Source organism: Mauremys reevesii, linkage group 20, assembly GCF_016161935.1.
Source record: "Mauremys reevesii isolate NIE-2019 linkage group 20, ASM1616193v1, whole genome shotgun sequence".
NCBI classification, from domain to species: domain Eukaryota; kingdom Metazoa; phylum Chordata; order Testudines; family Geoemydidae; genus Mauremys; species Mauremys reevesii.
The window spans coordinates 17,616,543-17,642,078 of record NC_052642.1 but is presented as its reverse complement, the minus strand read 5'-3'; the positions used below and the strand labels follow the sequence as shown (position 1 = coordinate 17,642,078).

General features: G+C 44.6%; 2 protein-coding genes across 7 annotated transcripts in view; both read left to right on the top strand.

Annotated features, from left to right (window-relative positions):
* Window positions 1-19,602, top strand: part of LHX1 (LIM homeobox 1) — a 151,650-nt gene extending 132,048 nt beyond the window's left edge. For 3 of the 6 annotated variants that reach the window (XM_039508521.1, XM_039508520.1, XM_039508523.1), the window contains 4 exons: window positions 2,368-2,594; window positions 4,021-4,298; window positions 7,693-7,927; window positions 10,061-11,849. In XM_039508521.1, coding sequence (XP_039364455.1) covers window positions 2,471-2,594; window positions 4,021-4,298; window positions 7,693-7,927; window positions 10,061-10,440 — 1,017 coding nt within the window. In that variant the 5' untranslated portion in view covers window positions 2,368-2,470 and the 3' untranslated portion in view covers window positions 10,441-11,849. Of the gene's footprint in view, window positions 1-2,367; window positions 2,595-4,020; window positions 4,299-7,692; window positions 7,928-10,060; window positions 11,850-16,789; window positions 16,942-19,179 lie in introns of those variants that run through there. The other 3 variants (XR_005590243.1, XM_039508518.1, XM_039508519.1) reach the window with 3 other exon arrangements.
* Window positions 19,603-21,841: 2,239 nt separating this feature from the next.
* Window positions 21,842-25,536, top strand: part of AATF (apoptosis antagonizing transcription factor) — an 83,453-nt gene continuing 79,758 nt past the window's right edge. Inside the window, exon 1 of the mRNA XM_039508493.1 lies at window positions 21,842-21,926. Coding sequence (XP_039364427.1) covers window positions 21,842-21,926 — 85 coding nt within the window. The remainder of the gene's footprint in view (window positions 21,927-25,536) is intronic.

Genomic DNA, 25,536 nt, shown 5'->3' with positions numbered 1-25,536 from the left:
ATAATTCCCCGGGGGGCTTGCGCGGGGCATGAAAATGATCGTTGGCCCGAGGTTTACATCCTTATCCTTAAAATAAGATAATGTAAGTGATCGCTCCCTTGTCCTACGTTGTCAGGCCTGGGAAATCCTGGCCTAGCGGAGTTTTGTATCGAGTTCTTTGGAGCCCTGCGAGTTGAAAGGCCCAGATAAAATGCAGTGTTCGCTGCTGCCAGGCAAAGTGCAAGTCTTTTTAAAAAGCCCCTAAAATATGGACCTCTGAGAGGAGCCAAGAATCTTTCCCACGTTTTCCTCGGCCAACTGCAGTGCATGATACTGACCAATAGCTAATATCACACGTGCAATTATTTGTATATTTGAGAGACTTTAAAAAAAATCCTCTCTCTCTTCGGCTTCATTTCACTTTGATAATAAGAGGAAAAGGCAGCGCTCTGCTTAGGGAGTGTGATCCCCTCCTTATCACTGAGGATGTTGCTTAAATTATATTATAGGCGGAATGCAGTAGCCGCCTCGATTAAGATTTTTGTTAACAGCCACGCGATCTACAGTAGAAATATCCACCGGCCCCCCCCTAAAAGTTTGTCTGGAGATCCTTGTGCCCGTTTGCAGCCCCTGTGTATTCAGAAGTGATAATTCAATAGGAAATGACACATTTGCTATCTAAGGCTCTCGGGCAAAGCTAAAACTGGGGGAAGTCCGTGTGGAGGCTGCCGCGTTAAATCTGTCTGCGGTTTTTAGTAAATATGTGATAACTGGATTTGAATAATAAACGTGTTTCTCCAAGAGGAAGCTGCCTGTATACAAACAAATCCGCCCTCTTACCCCACCCCCGACGCAGCAGATGTAACAATCCACATCCCATCCTGTATCCCTGTCAGAAAAACACCTCCCAACCTCCTCCCTTCCCGACCCCCTCCACTCCGCAGGGCTCTGCGGTGAGAGCACCCCTCAACCCCGAGGTGATTATAGTGCTGAAGAGAAGCAATATCAGGGTTTCAACTTCCCGGATCTTGCCTGGGCCAGTCCACACTGACTTGTCGGCGAGAGAGAGCCCGGACCGCGGAAATTGACTCTCGCTGCAAATTTTGATTCTCTTGCCAAAAAAATCTCCTAATGCTTGAAATTGTCCTTGGGGTCTTTTTCCCCCTTGTAAATTGTCCCGTCTGTGGAAATGGAAAGGCCGGATCTCTCCCCCTTTGCGGAGAGCGTGTGCCTGGATCACACATAGACCTCTCATGTAAATTTCCTTCCTTGTCTTGCTTATGTGGTATTAAATTAAATTGGATCTATTGACTTCGATATACAGAAACACAAAGGCTCCGATTTGTACTCGCTTGCAGTCTCCTTTTTCCTCTGCCATTTCCGCATTGCCAAGGGATATTCAGCTAAGGCGGCTCTCATTTAAAAATAAAATGGTTTAAAGTCCTCAAACCGAGTAAAGTGCAAATATTGGTCAGATCCGGGCTGCAAAACGTAGGTCCCAACCACAGGCCACGGGCTGCAAATATTTCTCGGGGATCTGTGTTCTATTCAGTTAAACACCTAGAGGAAGATTTATAGACCCCTGCTTTTAAAATAATTTAAATGGTCCTAGGTGGATAAATGCTCATAGACAGGCCTGTAGGGCAAATGGCAACATTTGTTTATAAGCACGGGGAAATAGGTTCTTTTTAAAACAAGCATTATATTTTCATCCGTACCAGGAGTTAAGGTGTATTGCAAAAGGCTAATATTATAGAGCCAGGCTAAATATATCTGAACCGGGTGTCTTTCTCCTCCTTCCCCCGAAGTTTTTAAGTGGTGACCGATCAAATGCCACACCTGGCCTTCCTGTGTGCCAAGCAATCCTACCGTCTTTATAGACCTAGCCTCTCCATGCAGGGCGCGCACACACAATGCAAGGCTCTTGACAAATTGAGAACACATAAGAAATTCTGCCTAATGTTTATTAGAGCGTCGTTAATCAATGTGTCAAAGTTTAAAGGGGAAACTCGCGACAACCCAGCTCCAATGTTTTAATTAATCTTCCAGCAATATATCCTCTTCCCAGGTCACTTCTTTTTTAACACATAATTCAGTATATCTATAATGGAGGATTTTTTTCTGCATGGATCAATACTGCACTTTTATAGGAAAAAATGCTTTTGTTAAATGTTCGTTGAAGGCGATGGGGGGGGGCTGGGTTTATTAATTTATACAAGTTTAGCACCTTTAACGAAATGTGGCCCTATTTCCTGCTTCCTTTCCCCCCTGAACAAAAAGAACGCATTTAATTTTGAAATACTGCTAGTACAGGGTCCTTCGGGTCACCCAGATGACGCGCTGATCTTGGTGTTTGTTCTTCCACCCTTTCTCTTTCTTCCTTGCCAGGTGTTTTGGGACCAAGTGTGCTGGTTGTGCCCAGGGGATCTCCCCCAGCGACTTGGTCAGGAGGGCGAGAAGCAAAGTGTTCCACTTGAACTGTTTTACTTGTATGATGTGTAACAAACAGCTCTCCACCGGCGAGGAGCTCTATATTATCGACGAGAACAAGTTTGTCTGCAAAGAAGATTACCTAAATAACAGCAATACTGCCAAAGAGAACAGCCTGCACTCAGGTGAGGAGACCTCTGCCACTGTCACTGGCCAGCCAGGCGACCAGCTGCCTGGCCAAAGGCTAAAATACAGCTTGTGTGTGTGTGTGTACATAGACACACACACACACCATAGTATTTTAATCAACCTGAAGATTCCAGGGGACCTCTCTCTTATCCCTCTTTGTGTAAGGAAAGTTCTACAAAATTGCTTATTCCTTTTCTTTCTTTCTTTCTTTCTTTCTTTCTTTCTTTCTTTCTTTCTATATATATATATTGGCAAGTAAAGATTTTGGGCCACCCCTCAGCAAGCTCAACTTTCCCCTCTTATAATAGAAGCTAAATTGGGAGCAAGAAACCTTCCTGGTTCCCAGATGCGTTGATAACTCAGTCACTTGGGTGCTGCTCTGAAATGCAGCATACGCATTGCAAGGAGATCAGTCGTCATTTACTGTTTTTCATTGTGTTCTGACGTTTCATTTTTGAACGGCACATTTTTGCCATCAGAAATGACTGTCGGGTGCATTGTAAATACAAATATTTGTTCAGACTATACACAGTCGGTTTTGTTTCGGTTTGTAATAATATGGGAGCCTTCTGTGTGTGGGATCTTGGCTTGAGACGTCTGTCCCTTTACATTGTGGCTTTATAACCAGTCTCCCAAGCTAGTGACGCGCGCCCTATCACGTCTGATTAAATAGAAAAGGAGAACGGGATTGATGCCATGGGCAATATTTTCAGAGCATGAATTTTGACTCCTACAGGAACGATTCTTGAGCAGTCTGTGAGGAACAGTGCAAACTATTTCAGGCAATGTTATTACCCAGCAACTGCTGCAATCTGATACACGGTATATTGTACCGGTTGGAATTTTGCAACTGTTGCATTTCGAGTCCATATAAGTAGAATCATGGCAGAGGAATAGATGTGAGACCTTGCAAAATATGAGTGCTGCTTTGCAGAAACCAATACTAAATATAAATTAAACATTTGCAGCTGTGAAAGGTAGATTTAAAAGTTGAATTTTTTTTTTGTTTTTAATCCCACCTGCCTCTAATGCTGTGAAATACAATTAATGTTGTTGGGGTTTTTTTGACACCGAGGTATGTTTTTAAAAAGCTTCAGATGAGTTGATTCTAGTGGTCTCCTCTTGCCTTCAAAATCAATGGATGTTGCATTTAAATTCATGCTCGTTTTTGTGGGGAGTGGGTTCTGATATTCAAGTTTCCAATCAAACTAGGAAAGATCAGAGAAACACATGCACTTCCCCGAGCTTGTAGGGACGGGGCGGGGGGCGCAAGATGGGGGAAAGTTCTGAAGGTTTTCGCGGTGCGTGTGAAACTGTGTCACCTTCACACGCCTGTGTTACAGCGCGTTGGGCCGGGGGAATGCAATGCTCAGCACAGCCGATGTGAGTGTGACCCCACCCCACCCCTTTCCTTTTGCCCAGCCACAACCGGCAGTGACCCCAGTCTGTCTCCGGATTCCCAAGATCCTTCCCAAGACGACGCGAAGGACTCGGAGAGTGCCAACGTGTCAGACAAGGAAGCTGGCAGCAATGAGAACGATGATCAGAACCTGGGGGCCAAGAGGCGGGGTCCCCGCACCACTATCAAAGCCAAACAACTAGAGACTCTGAAAGCCGCCTTCGCAGCCACCCCCAAACCCACCAGGCACATCAGGGAACAGCTGGCCCAAGAAACGGGGCTCAACATGCGAGTCATACAGGTACCAACCTCCAGTCCCAGCCTGGGTTACCTGGGGGGCAGGGGCGGTTTGTGCGTTCAGCTCGCTTGGGAGGAGGGGTTTCCAGTCGGTTAATCGCCGGCCCCCTCCAAAGCCCCCTGAAAGGCCCCATGTGGGGTCTCCGAACAAATCTCCAAAAATACAAGTCGGCTGGTTTAAAAGTGACGCTTCCAGTGATGCGCTTTCCAGTTCAGCGCCATCCCAATGCAAGGGGAGAGACTGAGAGGGGACGGACTTGCCAAGCGAGTTAAAGGGACGGGCCTTATTATAATGCCTCCCCTGGGTAGCAAAAAGCCTCCAGAGGGGCAAGATACCCACCCCCCCTGCTCACGCTATGCGGGCCGCTTCTGGCCGATCTAGGGTGTCTCTAGCCCCTGGCGACTCTGTGCACAGAATCGCAGAGGCCTATTTATACCTCCAAGAGTCCTGGTAATAAAGGGAAGCGAAGGCTTGTGTGCTTAGGATACTGGTCAGTTTCCGAAAGAAGAAACAAACAAGGGAAATCAGAGTTCTACGTGGGCATTTCTCTCTCTCTCTCCAATTGAAATATAAGTTTGTGACCCTAATGTATATAAACAGCTGCTTGAGGTGCGCAGAGCCTGGGGATTATTGAACTTCCTCCTGTGGGGCTGGGTTGAGAGATCCTTGAGAGGGTTAAAGCCTTGCATGCATTTTGTAGCCACCTTTCACGTGGCTCCTGGCAAATATAGGAAACAGAGAAAAGCTTTGACGTTGTTCCAAAAAGGAGCCGCGGCATAGGTACAGGGAAGGCGCACAAAAAGGCATAACCCGGGGAAGCCCCCGGAGGAAATCTTTCTGCAGGAAAACAGAGAAAAGAGGGAAAGGAGAACATACAATCAGCCCGGGAGCAATGGCCAGGAAGAAATGCAGGAAAGGGAGTTGTACAGGATCCATTGTCATATTGACAGTGTGCCTCCTGTGCCACCCATCCCAAACTAAGGGGGACCCGCTGCTTTGAAAGATTAACAGGTCGAGGGATACTGAGTCCGCGTTATTATTGGCAAGATTTAAAAAAACCAAAACTTCCCATGTCCAGAGTGACAATACAGGCGGACTCTCAAACTGAAGAGAAATGTGGACTGGCTGGAAATAGTCCCACCCGTCCTGTTCCTGCAGTGACCCCTGCACCTTCCAGGGGTGCAATCCTGCAGCCTTCGCCCGGGCAAGGCTCCCGCCATCCTCCAGGGAAGTTTTGCCTGAGTGAAGACGGCAGAGATTTGGCTCCTAACACCAGGCACAGACTTTATTTAACCAAAAAAGAGGCAACCCGCTTCTTGCGGAAAGTGCTAAAGAAGCTGCGAACGGTATCGAAATTAATAACCATAAATGTGAGGGGTTAATGGATAAATAAGAATGACAATGCGCTGGCATTATTAAAAGGTTTATAAACCCGCAGCGCTGGGGGTAATGGGGGGTTAAAGGACCATTAAGGCGAGGTTAGATTGGAGAGTCTCAGTGTGAGGATAATTAGGAGTAATCTTGTCAGGGTAATAAGAATTAACTCAATCATTCTTGACCTGCAGCTGGAGTGCTGTAAGCAAAGTACCCAGGGCCTGGTTTGAAATGTTCAATTCAACACGGACTGTACATTTGAGGACAGTTTAGATGTATATAGAGACACCAATATCTGTGTCTACACACAGAGAGCTGTGCCTACACACAGAGAGCTGTGCGTGTATATGTTAATTAGCTTGTTTGTAGATGTAGGTATGAGATATATCTGAATAAAGGGTGTATCTGTGTACACTGTGTGTATATATATAATTGTGTGAATTCATATATACACAATATACACTCTACATATGCATACACACAATAATATATATATATATATATATATATATATATATATATATATATATATATACACACAGTCAATGATGGATGGATGTAGGTGTAAATATAATGTGTATATGTGTCTACAGATGAATGTTTGTGTTTTATTGTTCACGGGAAATATATCTGCCATGTCGTTCAAATTAGAACAACAGACACTTGGTTTGAACCTGGTCTTCAGTGAGTTTTGCCTGAATAAAAATGACAGGATCGAGCCCTATTATATCTGGTAAAAAATAATAATCGGTGTCAGCCTTTTTTTCCCTTAAAAGAAACATCCCATCCGCCTTTGTTTTCCTGGAGCGGGGTTTTGCTCTCTTTATCCCCGTATGTGAGAGCGCTGAAGTTAATTAGTGACCCAGGGAGTTAAGGCGCTGAGGACTTTGTTTTGTTGTTATTTAAGAGAGAAGCAGAATTATTTAAAAATGTCTCGAATTCATTCTCAGAATCCGTCTCCAAGGACAAAAGATTTTTTTTTAAATCTTTCCGAGGGAAACTGCTCTTTGGGATCCCGAGAGGGTTTGTTTGTTTGTTTGTTGTTTGTTTTTAATAGCCTCCCAGTAATGTTTCTAGGCGGTCCTGTATTTATTTTGAGGCTGAAATCCATCCCGGTCTGACACAGCCCGCGCCGCGGGTGCTGGGCTAAAGACCCGTTTCTCATTGTTGCCCGGGCTGGAACTCCCCCTCTCGCCGGGGCTATTACAAATCGGGTGTCACTTCATTGTATTGTGGGGGTTGAAAATTCAAGTCCGAAAAGATGAGGCTTTCCCAGGGGTGGGGGCGGGAAAGCCCCTAAAAATCCGTTGCTGTCTGGAGCCTGCCTCCAGTGATATACAGGCTGTCACCAGCGTCCAGATGGGTTCACGCACTTGGCAATTCATCAGCCTCCTCTCCTGCCCCGGGGGCTCTGCGGAGGGTCCCTCACCCTCCACCTGCTTGGGGGAAAGAGGTGCTGCGTCCTCATTCGGGTGCATCCGGGAGGGACCCAGGCTTGACACCGGAGCGGAATGCGGGGAGAAAGGGGAAACAAAAACGAGAACTAACCCTAGGAAAGTGGGGGCTGGGCCGCCCAGAGGGAGTCAAAATCCTGCCTCCCTTGTCATAGACTAAAGAGACAGTTTCTGGCCGGGGGGAGTTTGCACCTGAGATAAAAATCTTCCCCGTGGTGAAGGACTGAGTGCGCTGGGTCCGGGGCTCTGTTCTGCAGGGGAGGGGGTTAAACTGTGTGTGTGTGGGAGGGGGAGAGAAAAGATCTCGCTGTGCTTCTGCCTTGGCGTGGCTGGGTTCCCCGCAGGGCTGAGTATGTCTCAGCGCAGCCTGCGGGGAGACGTGTTGCGAGAGGGGGGCGGGACGCCTGTGGTGCGCACACGACCCTGGCTCCGTGTGGACGCAGCTGGCGCCGGGTGGCTGGAGAGGGAGCGGCCAGCGGGGTTTGCATGGGGCGGGGCGGGGCGGGGGGATCAGCCTGTCCCAGGCGGCAGCTGCGGCTCTTCATCCCCCGTCTCCTCGCTGCTCCCAGGTGTGGTTCCAGAACCGGCGCTCCAAGGAGCGGCGCATGAAGCAGCTGAGCGCGCTGGGGGCGCGCCGCCACGCCTTCTTCCGCAGCCCCCGCCGCATGAGGCCGCTGGTGGACCGGCTGGAGCCGGGCGAGCTCATCCCCAACGGGCCCTTCTCTTTCTATGGAGGTGGGTACCAGCGCCGGGCAGAGACGCCTCCCGCGGGGCTAGGAAGGCGCCGGGTGAAGAGAAGCAAAGGTCAGGCCAGGTTCCCCAGCCCCAACAGCTGGCAGGGCTGGAAGGGGAAGAAATTTCTCCTGGCGGGGGGAATCCTCTATCCCCCCCCTCGAGACCCCAACAAACCCAGCACAGTCACAGCTACAGGAAGGAAACGCGCCTCACAAACCCCAGAAGCTGCGCAGCATAGAAGCAAACGCTTTCTCCTTGTTTTACTGGGGAGGGGGGTTATTTCAGTGCGTGGGCAGATCTCCCCTAAGGGGCTCCCATAACACTAACCCGCTGGAAGGACACAACCTGTGGGAGCGAATTTAAAACCCAGGCAGGAAAGCGGCTGAATGTGTCACCAATCAGCTGACGATGGCCCCTGCTGTCAAGTGTTGTTTTTCAGTAGTAGGTGGTGGTGGGGATTTTCTCTCTACCTGGGCTTCGAGTATTATTCTTATGGGAGGTTTCCCTCCTTGGGGCCTGTTTCATCTCCAGAAATCTTGCATCAATCATTGAGCCCTCTGTGCATATTTACGGACACCCTGCTTTCCAAAGCCAAGTTGAAATCGAATGGCAAAGTTTTGGGGGAGGTTTGGGAAGGAGGTGGAGGGCTTGTTTGATTGGGCTGCATGTTAGGAGGGGAAGCATAGAAGTTCTAACATTTCCGGTTGGGAGAGGACTCGTTTCCCAGATCCCTGTAAATACAAAAGAGGGGGCTGGTTGTGAAATCAGGACTGATGATCAACCTCTGGCTGCCACTAATGAATCACTCGAATTAAAGATCTGAAGAGGGGAAGGGGAAGGCTACCTCTCTGTCCCTGGTCCCGACTGTTCCTGGGCTCTTCCTGAGATTGGTATGATTACAAATTAGATCCATTAGAGAGAATGTGTAAAAACTTGAGCTGCAGAAAACCTTCCATTCCACTCCAGCTGGAATTAGTGCACAAAAGGGCTGTGGGGGAAATAAACACTTTAGCCTCACAAATCCAGTCTGGGGGTGGGAGGAGTGAAGGGAACAGGAGGGCACAAAAATGAAGAATGCAATCAAATGTAGTGAGCCAGAGCCTGTGTAGTCCCATCCTGCAGTCAGCTGGGCTCTGTGTAGAAATAAACTCTTTGATCCATGGCATTTTCCTGAAGTGAGAATAAGGACCGGGCATAAAACAACAAAATCTGTCAGTATTGTTTTCAGAAACCTTTTAAAAGAACGGTCCTCTGGTTAATTTCACTGTCATTCGCTGCTCATCCTTGTCCCTTTCCCTTTTTGTCTTTATTTAAATTGGTGAAGTTTCCCCTGCATTCCTTGGCCAGAGTAATTTGAGGTGGTGTGAAAGCTCCATCCTGAACGGAGCTGGCAGACATTTCAGTAGATCAAATGACAGACAATTAGGAAAGGTGCTATATGTGTTCTTTGGGCCATGATCAACTGGGATGGGTCCCTCCTGCTAAAACAATTTGAACCAAGTCTTTCCAATGGACCAAGATGCAGAATATCATATCCGCTAAGCAGTACTGGCTTTTAAATTCAGTGCATTCATTTTTCTTTGTTTTGTCGAAATGGTGACCTTTTTTTAGAGAAAGAAGGTTGGAATTTCTTTCCAGACTTGCCAAAATTTGAAAATGAAGCAGATCACTCTTGGGCAAAGTACATAGGACCTGTGCACCCTAAGAAACCAAAATTCCTTTACTTGCTGTGAGCTCTTTAGAGCAGGTGAGGTACTCTCTGTGTTTAAGATTGTACAGCAGCTAGCCCAGATGGACACTGGAGAATGAAATACACCAATAGCCAACCTTTCCCTGAATCCATATTCAGGGCCAGACTTTCCAAAGTGTTTAGCACCTCTCTAGGCACCTGAATGAAGTGGCCAGATTGGCAAAAGCGTTCAGCACCCAGATCCCATTGTGCTCACTGGGGCCAAGGTACTTTATTTAGGTGTCTACCTGAGTGCTGAGCTCTTCTGAACATCTGCCCATTGGGCTTTGCTTAGGTGCCTAATTGAGGGCCTGATCCAAAGCCCAAGGAGCTCAATGAAAAGACTCCCGTTGATTTTAGTTAGCTTTGGACCAGTTTAAGGCACCTAGTTTGCCCTATCTAGTTCTTTTTATTGTTTTACACTTGGTTCCTTTGCATTATTCTTCCCCTCTCTCTCTTTCTCTCTTTGGTAGATTATCAGAGCGAGTATTATGGCCCTGGAAGCAATTATGATTTCTTCCCACAAGGACCCCCTTCATCTCAAGCTCAGACGCCGGTCGATCTCCCATTTGTGCCCTCCTCTGGGCCATCAGGAACTCCTCTGGGTGGACTGGATCACCCATTACCCGGACACCACCCTTCCAGTGAGGCTCAGCGCTTCACTGACATAATGTCCCACCCACCTGGAGACTCACCCAGCCCTGAGCCCAACCTGCCAGGTTCTTTGCACTCCATGTCTGCAGAAGTTTTTGGTCCAAGTCCTCCATTTTCTTCAATATCCGTCAACGGTGGTGCTAATTATGGCAATCACTTGTCACATCCACCAGAAATGAATGAAGCAGCTGTGTGGTAGCTTTAAAACAAACTGGGTCTAAGTAAGTGATGAGCTTCTAGTCTGCTTATGTTATGGTGTACAGAAATGAATAAGTATAACATCTCTCTTGCCCTAAGACAATTTTACCTTGGGAATGAACTGAATCCAAATCACTCCAAGGCAAGCTTTGCTATAGACCAGGACAATCTTCATAATATGGTTGTAACTAACAAACAAACAAACAAAAAAGGGACATGTTTTGGAACCATTGAAAAGACACTGGTGAAGCTGTACAGTAAAGTGCTGCTGTGCTATAGGATGGCGTAGGTTGAATACCCTGTTGGATGTCACCCTAAGAGCCACAATCCTTAGGAACTTTTCATTTAAAAAACAAAAAGAAGGTCAAAGAAAGGGAGGGGGGAAGTGTGAAGAGCGCTAGTATTCCTGGTTTAAGGATGGTTCTGGCATTATGAATTTGTTTGTTAATTTTGTCTCTCAGAAAGTTCAACAACAACAAACTCTTTTTAGCTTCAGAAATGTGAGCCTGCTGACTATCAGGTGGGACTTTTTGTTTTTTAATTATTTTGCCAAAATAACAAGTACTAAATGTAAGCCCTCAGCATCAACTCTTCTACCTTGACAAAGCTACACACACACAAAATCCTCATAATAACACAGGTCGCCAACCAGACCTCTCACTAAAAATGACTTGAAACAAACAAACAAAGTATTCTACCTTCATGAAAAAAAAAACAACTAAACAAAAGACTCTACTGACCTAAAAACAGTCAACTGTTTACGTAGAATGTTAAATTCAGGAGTTCTATGTTTTACTAATAAATCCTGTTTTAGAACCTCTTGTTCAAAAGCAAAATATTTTGAGCAACCAACCAAAATATACCACTTTCTTTTCTGTAGATGTTATATGACAGATTGCAGGGCTTGTGGTTCACTGTGCTAGTTGTAAAAGGTGTTGTTTACAGAAGGCAAAGAAAAAAAAAACCCATAAAAACCAGACAGTTGCCAAATAAAGTAATTATATAGCACAAATACTGTAAGGTGCTTTGCACCAGCAACCTGAGCAAGTGTTTTTTTGGTTTTGTTTTGTTTTTAAAGTGTTACAAGGTTAAACAAACAAACATCTTTGCTAATTTTTAGTCCTGTTGAACATTCATGGAATTGTTAATATGACTTATATAGACCCACACAGGTTTTATTTTTGTGTCTTTAAAAGAAAAGTCCAAAATATTTAAATTTTATGGTCAAATATGCAGTCAACAGCTGCTACTTTTTTCTTTATATATTAAATTTCTCATATGTCTTTTATTGTTCTAATAAACCTAAGCTTGTGTGACCTCCAGTGCATATTAGACCATTCACTGTATGAAAGAAAACATGTTGGATAAAATTTGTGAGTTTTTAATAAAATTAGAAAATCTGATGTTTTAGATAACTTGTGTTTCATTTGATGTTTTAAATAATTTTAAAAGGGTCCTCTTGACGTTAATAGCCCTGAAAAGATATATCCACTATACTCATTATATATCTATTTTGCTTTGGTAGAAGTCTAAACCCTGTTGCCAATGAAGATAGATGTTATCTGTAGTTTCATCCTCTCTTTGCATCTGCAGACTTAATTGATACAGTGCAAAAATATGTTCATCTATCAATTAAATTACAGAATTGGAAACTTATCAAATTGTTTAACATATTAGCTCATTCTAAGTCTATGGTAAGACACACAACGTGTCCAAAATGTTCATTTTTATGCATATACAAAACTGTATTGTGAATATGTCAAAAACCTGTAAATATATGGTTTAGGATTGATCCATTTTTAGCTCAATTTATTTTCCATAGGAAATCCTGCTTTCTAATTTGGTGGTCTGAAAGACAACGTAAACTGAATGTACAGCAAGAAATGACAATATTTTTAATCCCCTTTTCAGAGCTGATATAAAGTTAATTGTTTTCTAGCATTTGGTATGTTAGAAGTTGCACTAAATACATATTGTCTTGAGACCCACTACCCCCTAAAATTTTGAAAGGTTACAGATATAATATTTCAGTTGTGAATTATTACATCGTCTCTGTCTACAGTCCTTACTGAGGCAAAAATAGCATTGTACTCCTTATTCAGGCATCAAGGTTGGGTCTAGGTTTGATAAGTCACATAGATAAAACCCTTTCCAAGCGCTCACTTAATAGGGAGATGGGAGTGGAATTATATGTTTTCTCCATCCCTGAGTTGGCTGTTTCTCTTTTAAGTCAGCCCAGAAATTTTGCTCTTAATTAGACTCCTGTATCCCCAGCTTTGTAGTCTTGATTATTTATCTCTTTGTGGTGAGGGAAAAATCAGAATGCTTTCAAATTGTATGGTATGTAATTTTTATTGGTGGTTTCACATTTTGTTGACTAACACCTAGGCTTATAAACCCAGCGGAGAAGGCATTTACTTTAAGAAATACTTCAATTTAAACACAGAATGTCTTCTATAATAAGAGATAAATATAAATGATCTGCAAGTCATCTTAGTGGATTTTTTTTTAAATCATGGTTTATTAAATGCAGGGGAGACTTGTTTTTAAACTCATGGGCTCTGTGTGTAACTCATTTCTTTATCTGTTTTTTTTTTAAATCAGGTGCTTCTGATTTTCTTTGCTCCATTTTGCATTTGTATAATGAAGTCAGAGGAGATCTATTTATTACATATTTTGATTTAACTGGACTGATGCTCTTTATATATATATACTACCATTTGCTATTGGGGGCTGGTCTACACAGCTGTTTTATTGTTGAGTCAGTTATTTTATATGAAGAAATTGTGCCAAGTGGCTTTCCCCCCCCCTCTTTCTTTAAGTGAGTTACTTGTCCAGTGTATTAAGTATTTGTTTCTGTAGCACACGCAGGTAGAAATGTGATGTAACTCAGATTTAGGTCATACAAGGTCCGAGGAAAGCCTGTGTTTACTGGACCCAATCCTGCAGTCCTTATTTCAGACAAAGATGCCACTCGAATCAGCAGAAGTTTTGCCTGACTATGGGCACTATTCACAAGGCTGTGAGAACTCTGGCTCTGTTCCATCAAAGCACTTAAGCACATGCTTAATTTTAAGCACGTGAGCAGTCCCGGGCGTAAAGTTAAGCACACACCTAAGTGCTTTGTTGGATTGGAACCAGAGTGCTCAGCTCTAGAGCTCTGGACTCTGATTAACAAGGTAGATACTTAGGAAGGGCCCAATCCTGCACTGTTTGCACAGTCAAAACTCCTATTGAAATTGCTGGGATATTGGACCCTATACAACACCTTGCTTCCATGTGCAGCTCTAGTGAGGGGCAGTACTCCTGACTAACGGTTTTCAGGGTAAGGCCCTCTGAGAACATGTGTTTGAGTATTTTATATGTGTGGGTGCATATGTGTTATATATAAAACCACACACAATGGACTTTCAAGCCTGTTTAAAAACAATATCCTCTTTTGATCTCTTCTTGCTTAACCATTACTGGTTCTGGTGGCCTTCCAGGAGAGCCTTTGTGTTGCTAGTACTTTGCAGTAGAAAGTGCAGACTGACGACGCAGGACTGTGTGCAGGCCTAGATCTGTGCACCAAACTTCCGCTGACACACTGGAGTTTGACACGCAGCAGCATGTAGCCTTTATTTGATGGCAATGTAAGGATTGCTCAGCATTCGAATGTGTAAGACTAAGGACTTCTGCAAATTCTTCACAGCAATGTATTTTTTACTAGGGGAAAAAAGTGTGAAAACAACAAACGCACTATTTATAGCAAACCAATTTTAATTTAACAAGATGTTTCTATTGACTAATCAAAATGATCCTAAAACTACTGTGAGTCTCCAGCATTCGAACAATTCCTCTTTTGTCAGAAATGGTGGACCATATTCTCCTTCACTATCATTGCTGGAAACTCCCATTGATGTCAGTAGCAGCTTGCTTTCTTCAGTAGTAATTTTCAGTATCTATTTACTCAGGCCTATGCTTGAGGGAGTGATTGGGGGGGGGGGGGATTTGTAAAGATCTGTATCCTAAGGTGAAAATGTACCTAAATTATGATTTGTAGATAATTATGTATATTATTTTAATATATGTGTGTGTGCCCAGATCCTGAGTGATGGGCACAGGATACAAATCTATAAATAAATACAATTTTAAGAATATGATTGGTGATTTACATACTTTTACCATTCAATTAAGGGTTCAAAATGGCAATCTTTACTCAAGCAAAAATCCCATTGGCTCTTCTGGGATTTTTCCCTGAGCAAAATTATTTAATTAGGCTCAGTTGCTTTAATAATGGTATTTATAAGAAACCGGTGTTTCCCTTTCAGTTATCAGCCTTGTAAACAGCCTCCATATAAGACTTCACATATATTTAAGCTTAGCCAAGGTATGCCCATTTCTTCACCTAGACAATGCTGTTCAACTGAGAGAGAACTAAGTTATCAAAGGGTTACATCACTGGTGAAATTAAATGTACTAGGGACAAGAGGAATCTGTTTGGAAAAGTCTTCTATTTACTTGTACACCATCACTCTGTCACTGTATTTGGATAGTCAGAAATACTTATTACAACAATACTCTCTCAACTCCAACTAAAATGAAAGGGGCCATTTAAAAATGGCTTCCAGTCCACAAGGGTTACCACCCCTTGTTTGGTGTCTCCTTTGCGGGGTGTTTTGTGGACAGATACTCACTTGGCATTTTTCTTCAAACCCAGTTGAAGAAAAAATATCCGTGGGCATGGCATCACTCATTTTTCAAATAAGGTCAACTACAAATTTTAATTGTCAACTGTGGGCCAGGTCCACAGAGTTAGGGCCCTTAAGGCCCAGTGGATCTTTCACTGATTTAAAAATGGGAGCTTTGTACAAAGATTGAGGGTAGACAATGGCCCTTATATAGTAACTGAACTTTGTTCATAGAGTCATGGTTGCATTCGGCACCACTGATTAGGGAAGGGGGGGTGGAAAAAGGCAGGGCATTTTTAGGACTACCAATTTTTCTTTGCCACTTGTGCATGTAATTACCTGATTTCGTTCACACAGTTGTCTTAACTGCACAAAATAGCTGCACAGTTGTGCACCTAAAACAACAGAATCTGTGTCTTAGAATGTTGTCATCAGGTTCTATAAGTAAGACCACATTGAGATGAATGGAGTGACTCGCTTCTTTTGAAGCTGTTGTTTCAGGCTGTCTGCAGATTCAGGACGATAGTTCTGCACTAGTTATCTCAGTTCAATGTTTGGAAGGTTTTCTTTGCAGCTCTAAGAACTAGTGACTTTTTCTTGTGGTGTGTGGGGTGTTTTTTTAATGAAAGCTTGCACTGTGCAGAATCTGAATGGGGGGGAGGGGAGGACCTGATAAATATGTCAGGCAGGCTGGATTAATATATTTCTCACCTAATAATAAAGGGTTGAGAATTGCCATTGACTGACACACAAAGCTGCCATGACATCACTGGGTCTTCTACATGTGGCACTATGACCCTAATCCAGCAAAGCACTTAAGCATGTGCTTTAATTTAAACAGATGAATAGCCTGATTGAGTTCTGTTGGATGACTCATGCTTAAAGGTAAGCACATGCTTAAATATTTTTCTGAACTGACGCCTCTGCCAGGAGAGTGCTAAGCATCTGACACTAGATCAAGACCATCCTGGACATACACATTTTGTATATAGAAAATAAATGTTGCATTCTTATGTTCCCATGTGTGTATACATACATAAATTTTATATGTGTATATATATATATGTATATATATGTGTGTGTGTGTGTTTTGGTCTGTGTGTCAGGGATGCCCTTGGTCAAGAATATACTTTACACTCTCATATAAATTATTCTCCTAATCTTTACAGTGCCTCTCTGTGTTTTTATAATTCCTGTATATCAGTAGCATCTTTAAACCCTATGTGGATCTATTTAAAATGTGTTAAATATTTTGTAAATTCAAGAACATACAACAAGGGTGCGATTTCCAATGAGAGTTGGGCACTTAGCTCTTTGGGGTACTTTTGATAATCCCTCCCCAAGTAAATAAAAGCAGATGAATAAAGTCATTGAATAAGTCTTGCCTTAATGTTCTTACTAGATCTGGAGCAAAAATGTTAATTGGTTGTTGCAGTGAATTTTGAATTAATTTTTTTTAACTGAGAACAAATTTTTTTTGGTTTCCTCTTACCCTTCTCTCCTCCTCCCCCTCTCCTTTTTCCAGTGGGAAAATTTTGTTGCTGGAAACAATTTTTAGATGCAAAAAATTGTCATATAAAAATGAAATATTTCAACTAATTTTTTTTTGGGGGGTGGGGGGAGGGAAATGCCATTTTCCATTGCAGAATGTTTAGGACCATATACTGCTTCTATGTATAGGTCGAATTCTGCCCTTGATGGTGCAATTCAATTTACTTCAGTGGATGCAACTCTGATTCATGTAACTGCCATTGATATCTATGGGAATTCTGCCACAGACTGATGCATGTAGTTTGCAGCCCAACTTGTAACCACCATTCTAGCTCTCAAAGGTAAGAAACGAATGCTGAGTGATACTGAACACTGAAATGTTAAGTGGATGATCAGTACATTGTTTAGTGTATATGCTTGGATTGTTTTATATTTCCATATGCATTTCCTTGTTTTTATATTTATAAAAACAAACACTTAAAAATAAAAGCAATGTATTATTATTAATTGCATGTATTTATACAGTACCCAAAGTGTGCTAGGCTCTTTCATAGATTTGCCAAGGCTGACATGTAATCTGAGAGTCTTCCAAATGCCAAGAAGCCACATATGTATATCATAGGAACAAGGGAAAATATGAATGAGAGAAATAAGATATTTTTATAGTACATTCTTCCCACAGCACACTTGTACATCTGTTACACATTTAGATCAATCTTTTTATTTTAGCAAATAAGCATCTAGATCTATGGTAACATTAAAGGGGAAATATTAAGGGAACCATGTTAACTAGTTTTGGGATTCATGTTTCCAGTTTGCGAACAGAAAAGCGGCTTTACAATACCTAGTATGAATATAAATGCTTTCAGGATTGTGTTAAAAATTAAATGAAAAAATATTTTTATTATTATGATTTATTTATTATACAAACATTGTTTTGCATGATTATGAATCTAAACAGCAGCAGCAGTAGCATGGCTGTAGGGCATGTGATCCAGAAACTGAAACAGACTAGTCTGTCTCTGTCTGTGTTAATTATCCAAGCTGAGTGAAATGCAAAAATGAAACGGAATAAATTGGAAGAAGGAAATTGGATTTCTAAAATATTTTAACAATCTGTGGTGGTTTAATAGTAGGAATTTTTTGTTTGGTTTTGGTTTATCTTGACGGGGTACCTTTAACAAAGATTCTAAATGACTAGCCACTGCACATTTTGGCCCCAATCCAACACAGCTCTCCACCATGTGAATAACTTTACGGATGTGACTAGTCCCAGCGGGTCTGATTCTCCATTGTCCTGTACGTTGTGCTGCCATTTATATCAATGCAAAGTGAGGGCAAAGCTACCACTCTGATTTTTGTAATGTTCTACACCCACTTTGCTCTAGTGCAAATGGTTGCACAAGGTGCAGGGCATCAGAGAATTAGGCCTATTGGCTTCAATAGGATTACTCGTGTGTGAAGTTATACGTGATCTTAAATGCCTTGCTGGATCAGGGACTTTATGCAGAACAATAGGCCTCTTCATCTCAATAGGTGAAATCCTGCCCCATTGAAGTCAGACAAAAATCCCATTGATTTCAGTGGGGCCAGGATTTCACCCAATAGGACTAGAGTAAATCAAACAGAATTTGGCTTATGGTACGTTCACCATGGATAAAATGATAGATTGGGAGCATTTTGTGTAACCATCATTAAAAGCCCCCCCCCCCTTTTAGATAGGAGTATTTTGTATTTGTGAGGTTAGGGCAGCGAACACCCATCCTGCCATTGATACTATTTGGGAGTTTGGAATGCAATTATGTATGGTATATTGGCAGTAGATGCTTGGATGGCTGAGCATATACAAGTACCTATTTCTGCTATTTAATTTTTGATAATATTCATATGTTATTTCTTTATATTAAATAAATGCATGCTCCTCCCTTACTTAATAATATGGGCTTGTATTCTAGAACCAAAATGTCTGTTAAACCTAATAATAATAATTAAAAAAAAAATCCAGAACAAGCAGCCACAGGAGACAGTGTTTGTGTCCACAGTTTTAAAATATCATGTTTTAAGAACAAATAAGGTAAGGAACCTTAATTGTGTGTTGCAGCAAAAGCAAATACAAGAAATATACAATGTAGCGTTTTATAGCCACCTTTTCATAGTCTCAAAATGTAATTTACAAAACAAAATTTACATCCTTATTGTTTTCTATTTTCCCCCTGTGCTCCGCAAAGCTGAAAAAAGCATTTAAACCCTACATTGTGTAAAATCCAGGGGTTTGATATATAATAAACATAGGCATTAGAATTAAAGGTTATATATGTAATACAAATATTATACAATTTTTTAATTTTATATGCTGCTCTTTGTATATAATATAACACAATACTTTACAGGGAGACTTTCTGGGAACCATTTTGAGAGCTTGTCCCAGTAACGTAGGATGTTGGAATTTTGTAATCATTCCTCATACTGGTGTTTTACAGGGTTCTCCAAAGTCCTAACTGGAAGTTGTTAGCTGAGCAATAAGCTGCCTAGGCTGCTGAAGGAAATGGTAATTAATGATATTCCTCTGCCCTCTGTAGGACAACTGGCTGCACTGAACTCTTCTGCTTCAGGGGGAATAATACTGGATCATGGAGTAAAGCAACAAACACATAACACCTTGGTTGTTGCCTGGCAGAGACATTTCTGCATTCTAATTAGAAATCATGTTTGGATTAATTTTATAGCAATTAAAAGCAGATAAGCAGTGGGGAGAGTTTTTGTTGACTGGAAGAAGGAGGGGATGAGAGATAATCATGCTGAATTTGTCTCTTAGCTAGAAGTGGATCATGTTCGTAACTTGAAGCTACCATCGTAAGGGACAGAATCCAAACACTGAATGTGAATAAACTGAAATTTAGGGACACTCAGATTTCAGCCCTCTAAAATGTTTCATATTTGCGGTTCTAAGGCAAATCATTATAGACATGAAATTTAGATCCTGATCTGGAATTCCGGTTAGAGGTTTTGTAAGGGTCTGCCTGTGCACACCCCAGTGCAAGATAGGGAATGTATCTTAAAAAAAAACAAACCCAAAAGATGACCCTTAATATGTAATACAAATAGTGAGAAAATAATTTACATGAGCCTATATATTAAGCAGCTTTTTTATTTTTTACAAAAATAAAAGGAAAGTGCGGTGTTTATTTTCTTAAGCATTTAAAATGTTTATGGTAATATTTAGCTATTACATAATCATAATACTTAGCTCTTTGTAGAGCTAGGTTATTTATAGAGTTCTTCTCAGTATCAAAGCACTTCCAATATTAATTAATTATCACCACCCCTTCGGGGGCTATGTATGGCTGCTTATTCCCATTTTACTGATGGAGGAATTGAGAGAGAGGGGCAGGGTAAGCGACTTGCTCCAGGTTACACAGCAAGTCTGAGTCAAAGCTAGAACTTGCTCAGACCTTCCCCGTTTTTGTTTGCTTATGCTGCTCATGTATAATAATAATGTGACAGTGGTTCCTGTTTGTTATATAGTAACCATATTCTGTGGGACATGGACTCAGAGGTCAAAGGCCAAGGTGTTTATTATCAGCCATGGGGCCTTATACTGCAACTCTTAGATGAAATCACTCGATGGGACTGTTGTGTGAATAAGGGGTGTAGTAGGACTGAGTGCAATATGAGCCTTGGACATAACTATTATTGAATTAACAGGAACTGACCTCAAGTTCAACTTCCAAATGGAAAAAGCAAGACAATTTTTTTTTAAATAATTGGTTTTTATAAGTATGGCTGCTTCAAGTTTCTTCTCCGCTTCTTCAAAGTGTTAATTACACTGGACCAGATACTCAGCTAAGGTAAATTGAAGTCAATGGAGCTCTGAGAATTTACCCAAGATGAGAATGTGGCCCATTGCACAGGAACACATTTGTGCAAGCATGTACACACACACAAAAGGTAGAACCCTCTTTACCTGAACGGAAGAGGTACCATGGAATCGGGTTGGATAACAAATTGTTTTTCATAAAAGTGATGTATGTGACGGATACATAACCTAAATAAGGCTAATGTGTGTGTGCTGGGAGGAAGAAGGGTTGCATAAGAGGTTTTACTATGTATAAACACCAGAAAAACATTCTATTTACATAGGTTTTACATGCTTAGACACTCATACATTCCTTCACCTCCACCCACACATCCTCCCCTGCGTTAATTCTCACACTGATTTCCCCCATTATACTTCACGTTAGTTACCCTCACCCAAACACACCCAGCCCTGCCTCACCCCACTTATCCATACAAAAGTCCCATGCACTCAGCCTCTCCTTATACCCTCACCCCCACAACCCCTTTGCACCTACCCTTATATACCCACACATAATGTCCCCACCACACCTGCTTACCCTCCCCTTACACCCTTCACCTCCCCTTATACCTCTGGCCCTCACTCTTCCATCCCCTACTTATATCAACACCCCTGCTCACCTCTCCTTATAGTGATACCCCCTTACACCCACATCCCTTTCACCTCACCTGATATCCACACACCTCCAACCCCCTTACATCAACCCCTTCACCTCATCAGATACCGGCCCCCCTCCACACCCACATCCCCTTCACCTCACCTGATACCCACACCCCTCCAATCCCCTTACATAAACCCCTTCACCTCATCAGATACCTGCACCCCTTACACCCACCTCCCCTTCACCTCAGCTGATACCTACAACCACTCCAACCCCCTTACACCGACCCCTTCACCTCATCAGATCCCCATGCCCCTTACACCCACCCCTCTGTCCCTCCTTATACCCACCCCCTCTTCAACCCCCCCAATCACACTCCCTTCTCCGCAGACTGATACCCCTTCTACCCACCCCCTCACCTCTCTATATTAATATCCCCTTATACCCCCACCTTCTTCAACCCCCCTATAACCACCCCCTCCCCTCCCAATACCCCTGTAAACCCAGACCCCTCCACCCCCTACCCACCCCTTCATCTCATCTTATACCCACACCCTCTCCAACCCCCCTGTAACCACACATCCCTGACTGATACCCCCTGCACCTCACCTGCTACCCCCCAGTGCTCACCCCCAGACCGCCTTAAACCCACCATTTCCCCCCCCCCCCCGGTCCGCTGACCCTTTGCTCGCCCCCGCCGCGCCGGGCGGAGCCGGAGCCGCCAAACCCCCCCCGCCCCGGAAGCGCGGCCCGCTCCGAGCCCCCGGCGCGGCGGCCAGGGAAGATGGCGGCGCCCTTAGCTCAGCAGCTGGAGCAGCTGCTCAACCCCCTGCCCCGGCCCGCCGACCCCGAGGACGACCCGGAGGAAGGTGAGGGGGGCGGGGGGGGGGACCCCGGGCGTGGCGGGGCTGGGGGGAGCGACCGGCGCCGCCGGGCTAGGCCGGGCACCCACGTGGGCGCCTCATGGAGAGGAGGCGGCGGCGCACAGAGCCCCCCGCATGGCCGGGCAGCGACCGCGGGCTGCCCCCCTGGCAACCCCCCCCGGCCCCGTGTGCTCCCCCGGGCTGCGACCGCGGGCTGCCCCCCCTGGCAACCCCCCCCGGCCCCGTGTGCTCCCCTGGGCTGCGACCGCGGGCTGCCCCCGATATCCCCGGCTCCGTGTGCTCCCCGGGCAGCGACCGCGCAGCCCCTGGCTGCCCCCAGCGCCATGTGCTCCCCGGGCAGCGACCGCGGGCTGCCCCCGATACCCCGGCCCCGTGTGCTCCCCCGGGCAGCGACCGCGGGCTGCCCCCCAGCGCCATGTGCTCCCCCGGGCAGCGACCGCGGGCTGCCCCTGATATCCCCCCAGCGCCAACCCCCGGCGCCGTGTGCTCCCCAGGGCAGCGACTGCAAGGGCAGCCCCTGATATCCCCGGGCACCGTGGGGCTGCCCCCAGGCAGCGACTCCGTGTGCTCCCCGATACCCCACTCTGTGCTGTGTGCTCCCCCCGGGCAGTGACTGGGGGCAGCCCCCTGAAACCCCCCGGCACCATGTGCTCTCCCACCAGGCAGCCCCTGATAACCTCCCACGCTGTGTGCTCTCCCCAGGCAGCGACCAGGGCTGCCCCTGATATCCCCCCTCCCCCCAGCAGCAGCAGCCAGGCTGGGCCGCGCCCCCCCGGGGCCCGTGTGCTCCCCCCAGGACATGGGGGGGGGCCCCCCCCCCCACCCCATGCCCATGTGCTCCCCCCGGGCAGCGAATGGGGGCAGCCCCCTGATACCACCCCCAGCACCGTGTGCTCCCCCCAGGCAGCTCCACCAGTGTCATGTGCTCCCTCCGGGCAGTGACTGGGGGCTGCCCCTCGATACCTTCTCCGGTGCCGTGTGCTCCCCTGGGCAGCAACCGGGGGCTGCCCCCTAATGCCTCCCCCAGTGCTGTGTGGTTCCCCCCCCTTGCAATGACTGGGGGCTGCACCCCACCAATATCTCCCTAGTGCATTCCTCCCTGGGACACTGGGGGCTGCTCTTTTCACCCCCCACCTGCCAAGGTCTTTTCTCTTTCCTGAACACTGAGTGGGTCTGCTCCGTCTTCTTCAATACCTCTTCTATCTCCTCACCGCCCCCCCTCCCCCGCCCCCCATGACAGTGAGCAGGGGCTAATACCCACTCTCCTTACCCAGCTCCAAAACTGGGGCCTTCTTTCTCTCAACTCCTCTCCCTTCCCTGGGGCAGAGACTGGGGGCTGCTCGCCCCATGGCACCTACAGTAGTCAACCACACACCTCATTTGGAACTGGAAGGACACAATCAGGCAGAAGCAGAGACCAAAAAACGGCAAATACAGTACAGTACTCTGTTAAATGTAAACTAAAAAAAAAAAAGGGGGGAGGAGAAGCAGCATTTTGCTTCTGCATGGTAAAGCTTCATAGCTGTATTAAGTCAGTGTTCAGTTGTAAAGTTTTGAAAGAACAACCAAAACGTTTTGTTCAGAGTTACAAACATTTCCGAGTTACGAACAACCTCCGTTCCTGAGGTGTTCGTCACTCTGAGGTTCTACTGTACCACCAGGAGTGTGTGCTTTCCTGTTTTTCACTGTGGGCGTTTGCGTGGCCTTCATAACCACTTGGTAAATATATTTCGAGGCTGGTTTACCTTGATCCACAGCTCAGCACCTGTGTGAGGCCTTCCCGTCCGTAGGAGTCTCCCATGTAAATGGGCGCTGGGGGAGCAGCGTGGCAGTTGCTGTTCTTCATCATCTCATTTTGGTGGAGCTGGATCTATATCTCACTGCTCCTGCTATGCTAGCGATTGTGTTGGGTTATGCCTCTGAAGCATCCCAGCATTATGGACTGTCACTCTTTACTGCTCAAAATATACCTCAGTCCCTCTCATGAGTTTGCTGTGAACTACTGTATTGTCGTTTAATTCATATCAGAAATGTATTATCAAAAATTTAGAGATTACTGTTGGGGAAATTAATGACCCAGCATTTTAAGCTTCCTGACCGAATAATTTTCATGTGTCCCTCAGTTTCTCTCTCTCTCTCTCTCTCTGTGTCCCACATTTGGCCAAATTGGCTGTACTGGTATGTGATGAATGGATTGCTGTCGTCGCTATTCCCTACTAAGCAGGGCCTTGGGAATGTATCATGGGCTCCTGTTGTTTGCATTGAGTCCAAAAAGGGGTGCTGGTTTGGAGCTTAAAAAAGGTACTGGACACCTACTATCTCACAGATGAAACCGGTCAGCCAAAGGCTGCTACAGAGATGAGGGAGGCTGTGTACCAGTGAGGTCCTGGGGCAACAGTAAAAAATCTTCTGCCCTCCAACTTACCTGCTGGGAAAAGGGAGGGACTTTGGTTTCTGCCATAGTGCTGTGTCCAGATTGTGCCTGGGGGCTCCATCTGTTATCATTTGGCTAGTTGAGTCTGATGATTTTAAAGGCTCCATATGCTGTCTAAAAGGGCCTCTGTCTTTTCAGCCTATCCCAAGGCTGCATGTTGTTGGGCCTCTCCTCTATTCTTATCTGAGCCTCCATTTTTTTAATCTTTCCCTCCTGTGAATAGTCCCAGCGTCTGCTTCTGCTGTCACTTTTACCAAGAAGTAGGGCAATTAAATGCTCACAGGGTTCTGAATATCAGCAGCAACACTGACCAGAGGCCTTGTTAATTTCGTTTTGCTGATCGTGAAAACATGTGTAGGGATAGATGCCCTGTCCACACGCTTAAACCCCGCTCTACACTTAAAAGTTTTGCTGGCATAGCTGTCAGTTAGGAGCGTGAAAAAATTATGCCCCTAACTGACATAATAGCTTTGTCAGTCAACAAAAGCCCTGGTGTAGATGCAGAAAAGTCATTTTGCCAGCCTAGCTTATTTCATTTGGGGAGCTGATGTCACTTTTGCCAGTATAGCGTCCCAGCAAACTCTTTGTAGTGTAGACAAGGGAAGAAGGGTTCTGAATTGATTCTTCACACGTCATTCTCAGTTGGAAGGTTTCCTTTGGAGCTAGATGGGATAGAGATGTCTTTTTTATTTAAATAAAAGCTTAAATTCAACAGCAATTACTGGCAGTTATTATAATTATTATTTATTATTGTTTATCTGCTTTGCGTCTAGGGGTCTCCAACAAGGATCAGGGTTCCATTGTGCTAATTCTAAAAAAAAGTCCCCGCCCGGAAGAAAGTACAGTGTTACACGTAATGCGGATGTAAGAAACAAAAGGGGTTGGAGGAAGCAAGGAGGACACGATAACTGGTAACAATCATGTCTAGCATGTTTAGTAGCAGTCAGAGCATACCCGTTTTCCAGGACGCTATTTATCATACCAGACGTGATTGTTCGTTGTTTTCTCCTGGCCACTGGCAAGTGGATTTTTTTTTTTTTAAATCAAGCCCTTTGCTAGCTTAATTGCAAATTTTTAGAAATTGGTTTCTCCCTTCATGACATGTAGTGGCAATGTCCTCTTTGTCGTTTTTAGACTGATACCTGCCATTTATTTTTACTG